Consider the following 5,005-nt stretch of genomic DNA (forward strand, 5'->3'; position numbering starts at 1 on the left):
AAAACCCCGCGTCTTTGAGCTCTTTCCTCCCAAACATAACATCAGCTTGCGGGTTTTTGCGTCCTCCCAGGACCACCTTTGTTGCTGTTTACTGAATATTTTTCTCTACACTGCCTTTTTTTTTCTTTTTCTTTTGACAGAGTCTCTCTGTCACTCAGGCTGAATGCAGTGGCCAGATCATGGCTCACTGCAGCCTCGACCTCCCGGCCTCAAGCGATCCTCCCACCTCAGCCTCCCGAGTAGATGAGAATACAGGCATGAGCCACCGCACCCGGCCTACACCGACGTTTATAAACTTGGCGTCATTACGTTGTCATGAGCAGTGCAGAGGTAATCACAAAAACGTTTACTGTGGAAAAAAGCAAAGCTTCTTCAGTTCTGCTGAGGTTCCCCTGACTGCCAGAGCCTCGAGTCGGCCTGCGTTGGTTTAGAAGGAACGTTCGGATTTGTTCCCAGGCTGTTACAGGCATCCTAGCGCCACACAGAAAGTACCCTCGGAGGGACCGACAGGTAATTAGAGACCGAACAACTCACATTCTCCCGGGCTCAGCCGCCACGCCACGCCCCCTGCTGCACCACGCCCCCTCGCAGCCCCGCAGTGCGCCTGCGCAGTAGCTCTTACGCCAGTTCGAGCCCCACCCCCTTTCAGAGCGAACATTGGCCTCGGGGGCGGGGCTTGGGCACAAGATGGCCGCTGCGCGCCCAGAGCCCCAGAGTCCGAGCTCACCGACCCCGGAGTCGCGATCCCAGGAGCCACTGGACCTGGTGCGGCAAGGAAGGGGCCCGGGCGTGGGGCTCGAGGTGGGAGGAGGCCGTAGTGTAGGGGGCGGGTCCGGGGCGTGGCCTATGAGAGGTGGGCGGGGGAGGTATTTAGTGCTATGGCCCTGGGGGTGGGGCTTCTTGGGGTTGTGCGAGGGGCGGGGAAGGGGAGGAGACTATGCCATGGTGGGCGGGGTGGGAGGGGAGGGACCTATGGGTGGTGGGCGGGGCCTGAATGGGGGCGGAGTCTGAGGACGGTGGTGTCTTGTGGGGCGGGTTTGGGTCCAGGGAAGGGGGCTTACCAGGGATAATTTGCATAATTTGGGTGGAGCCTTGTAAGGGGCGGGGCTCATAAATTCTAGGGCTAATTCTAGGGTAGAAGATTGGGAAGGTGACCCTGAAAAACGTGGGGGATTATGATTGGAGCACCTATGTTGGGGTAGGGGATAATTCTTCAAGGGTCTTAGTGATGCTTCTCGAATGCCCAAGGGAGAATTTGGGGGTAGAAGTGGGTGGTCTAGGTGACTTTGGAACTTCCTCCACGTTCCCCCACTCAGAATTAGACTAATTGAGGACATTCATTCATTCAGCAAACATTTACTGAGCTCCTACTTCGGCTCTGTAAATAGAGAAGTGACCAAGACAGCAAGGGCTGTGTTCTCTTGGAGCCTGAAGTCTCTTGAGGGGAGAGAGACAATAAATGAGAGTTACTATGATATGTTCTATAAAGGAAATAAAAATTGAGCCAATTTCTATAAATTGAGCCAAGAGTGGGGGTGGGGCAGCTAAATTTAGACGAGAGAAGTCAGCTGGGTGCCGGCTTATGTTTAAGCTGGGGTCAGAGAGATAAGTGGAGCTACATCGCCACAGATATTATAGTGACGATTTGGGATAAGTACATTTGGAGCCATTGGAGGGTTTTGAGTGCGAAAAGTGACTTGATCTGATTTACATTTTCAGAAGACCTTCAGGCTATTCCAGGGAGGTGGGTTACAAGCCAGCAGAAGTAGGAACAGAGATGCCCTTGGGTTTTTCAATTTTGGAGGCGCCAAGTGATGGGGCTTTAACTAGGGTGGAGGAGAAAAGGTGGGATCCATGATATATTTTACACAGGAGGGGAAATGTTGATGAGGATACAACAGAATCCCGGAGGATGGGCCGGGCGCGGCGGCTCACGCCTGCAATCCCAGCACTTTCGGAGGCAGAGCCAGAAGGATCTCTTGAGCCCAGTAGTTGGAGACCAGCCTGGGCAACATAGTGGGACTCCCTCTACATTAAAAATAATAATAATAATAATTTTTGTTTGTTTGTTTTGCTGTTTAAGATGGAGTCTTGTTCTGTCGCCTGAGCTGGAGTGCAGTGGCATGATCACATCTCACTGCAACCTCCACCTCCTGGGTTCAAGCGATTCTCGTGTCTTAGTCTACCCAGTGGCTAGGATTTCAGGCAGCAGCCATAACACCTGGCTAATTTTTGCATTTTTAGTAGAAACGGTGTTTTGCCATGTTGGCCAGGCTGGTTTCGAACTCCTGACCTCAGGTGATCCACCTGCCTTGGTCTCCCAAAGTGCTGGTATTACAGGCCTGAGCCACCGTGCCCAGCCAGAAATAAATTTTTTTTTTTAACTAGCTGGGTGTGGTGGTGCATGCCTGTAATCCCAGCTACTCAGGGAGCTGAAGTGGGAGGATCGCTTGAGCCCAGGAGGTCAAGGTTGCAATGAGCCATGATCGCGCCAGGGCAACAGAGTGAGGCCCTGTCTGAGAATAACAAAGGAGCCCAAGCTTTGATAATTGGGGCGTGCTGGGGCGGTCCTGAGGCAGGTTCCACAGGCTCCTCTTCTCCTCTTGCCCAGGTCCTGGTGCCTGATGACTGCCGGCCCGGCACACCCCCGAGTGACCTCATCGAGATCCAGGTGGTGAAGGTGACGGACACCACACTGGTCCCTGAGCCCCCGGAGCCAGGTTCTTTCCACTGTGCCTTGTGCCCTGCTGCCTTCCGGCTGGTTTCCGAGCTGCTGTTCCACGAACATGGCCACTTGGCTGGGGCCGAGGGAGGCGGGCAGGGTGGGGACCGGAGCCGGTGCCACGTGTGCGGCCACAGCTGCCCGGGCCCCGCCAGCCTGCGCGCGCACTACAGCTTGCACACGGGGGAGCGGCCCTACCGCTGCGCGCTCTGCCCCCGCGCCTTCAAGGCCTTGGCGCCCCTGCTCCGGCACCAGCACCGGCACGGGGTGGAGCCGGGCACCTCTCGGAGGCCTCTGGACGTTGCAGAACAGAGGCCCGGGGTGGCCCCGGAGAGGGCGGAGGTGGTGATGGCGGCGGCGGCGGCGGGCGCAGCGGTGGGGAAGCCTTTTGCCTGCAGGTTCTGCGCCAAGCCCTTCCGCCGCTCCTCAGACATGCGAGACCACGAGCGCGTGCACACCGGCGAGCGGCCGTACCATTGCGGCATCTGCGGCAAGGGCTTCACCCAGTCCTCGGTGCTTAGCGGCCACGCCCGCATCCACACTGGCGAGCGCCCGTTCCGCTGCACGCTCTGCGACCGCACCTTCAACAACTCCTCCAACTTCCGCAAGCACCAGCGCACCCACTTCCACGGGCCGGGGCCGGGGCTGGGAGACTCTGGAGGCCAGCTGGGCTCGTCCGCGGCCGAGGGGTCGGGGAGCGGGTGTGGGGTAGGGGACCCTGCGGAGGAGGGGCAGGGGGAGACAGCGAAGGTGAAGGTGGAGGTCGACCAGTAGGCTGCAGACCAAGGACTTGGGTTAGTTAAGGCGGAGGTAGGAGGCCGACCGGCGGGCGGGCGGGGTGGGGAAACGGAGGCAGGGGACATAAGAGGGAAGATTGGGGGAGAGATGACAACTACAGGGATGGCTGTGAGCCGCTAGTGATGGAGAGCAGAGGGAGAGGGCCAGGCTCCAGACTCCCACACGCCCACACGGCACCTCTGCAAGGCCTAGGAGAGGACAGGTGCAGCTCTGCGGGTGTGCGGCCAAAGGCAAGGCCCACGGGCTGGATGTCACTTCCCCGACTGCCTCTTGGTTGGCTTGTCCTTGTGCAAGACCCAGCCTGTCACGACAGAGCCTGGGCACTTCAGAGGAGGAGCCAGGATCGAATGGAAAGGGGGAATTGGGGTCCACCATAGTGTTCTGCTCTGGTCCTCCATGGGTGGACCAGGATGGAGTCTCTTGCCTACCTCACTGCATTGCACTGGACCTGGGATGCCTATACACCCTCAGGCAGAAGACACTCACCAGGTTATCTGTGAAGAGACTCTGGGATCCCGTCACCTCAGAGCCAGAGGGTCCCCAAGTCACAGCTGAGAGCACTTGAGCCTCAAGGATGTAGCCTGACCATAGGATCTTGACTCCAACAGCGGCAACCCCCACCCCCACCCCCACCCCCATTGTGGTCCGTCCTTAACCCATCCACTCTTCTTCGGAGGCAACTGAGAACACATAAAGCAAGCAGCTACCTAGCATCCCCCTCCTAAAGCTTTAGACTCAGAGCCCAGGGTCCCCCACAAGCCTCAAGGTAGCCTCAGGTTTCTCTAATTTCCTCCACTCCCAGTTCGAAGCAAACAGCTTACTGCCTAGTCCCCGCCAATCCCAAGGAAGGGCTGGCTGATGGCAGCATGGTGGGCTGGCCTAGGTGTGGAGTGAAAGAGTCACTGTGGTGGGGGCGAGAGGAGTTGGGAGCTGGAGGTGTGACACCTTCAGTTCTGTTCCTATTAAAGGACCTTCTGAAGGGCTTCTCTGTCGGTCTTGTATTCGGATTGTCCGCTTTGGGGAGTTGGGGGAGGAGGGGTCCATACCATGGTCTTGCCACCAGCAGTGAGTTGCATCATACCTTCCTCCAAGCTTCTGTTTCCCCATCCTTAGAATGGGGGGTGAATAGGCCCCACTGTGTGGTTACGTGTTATGTGGTTCAGCTGTAGGAGGGGGGATCAGGGAAGTTTGGCAAAAGCACACTCAATGTGCTTTGCATGCTTGTTGAGTGAGAGCCTCTGATTTGTACACCTTTCTGTTCACCCAGTGGGCCCCATGAGATAACTCACAGGCAACTCACAATGTGAACAGAACTCATTCCATTTTCCTCAAAGAAACCTTCATGCTTCTGATGTCATTGGCACCACAACCCAAGCTGGATACCTGGGCAGGTTTAAACCTTCTTCATCCTCATTCTTATGCCCAATCCCTTATCAGTTTCCCTCAATTGAGCCAGTTAATATCTTCGGAACTGGAACATCTTTT

At 56.8% G+C, this 5,005-nt stretch overlaps 1 protein-coding gene across 1 annotated transcript; it reads left to right on the forward strand.

Moving 5' to 3' along the window:
* The first annotated feature begins 428 nt into the window (after nt 1-428).
* On the forward strand, nt 429-4,503 carry ZNF784 (zinc finger protein 784). The gene is made up of 2 exons (XM_055237698.2): nt 429-765; nt 2,612-4,503. Exons 1-2 carry the CDS (start codon nt 688-690, stop codon nt 3,494-3,496), a joined length of 963 nt encoding a protein of 320 aa, XP_055093673.1. The 5' UTR covers nt 429-687; the 3' UTR covers nt 3,497-4,503.
* Nucleotides 4,504-5,005: the final 502 nt, after the last annotated feature.

Source organism: Symphalangus syndactylus, chromosome 13 (genome assembly GCF_028878055.3).
Source record: "Symphalangus syndactylus isolate Jambi chromosome 13, NHGRI_mSymSyn1-v2.1_pri, whole genome shotgun sequence".
NCBI lineage: Eukaryota > Metazoa > Chordata > Mammalia > Primates > Hylobatidae > Symphalangus > Symphalangus syndactylus.

Coding starts and splice junctions, on each gene's coding strand:
- ZNF784 (XM_055237698.2), top strand. CDS start 688: ATGGCCGCTGCGCGCCCAGAGCCCCAGAGTCCGAGCTCACCGACCCCG. Junction 766..2,611: donor CCCAGGAGCCACTGGACCTG/GTGCGGCAAGGA, acceptor CCTCTTGCCCAG/GTCCTGGTGCCTGATGACTG.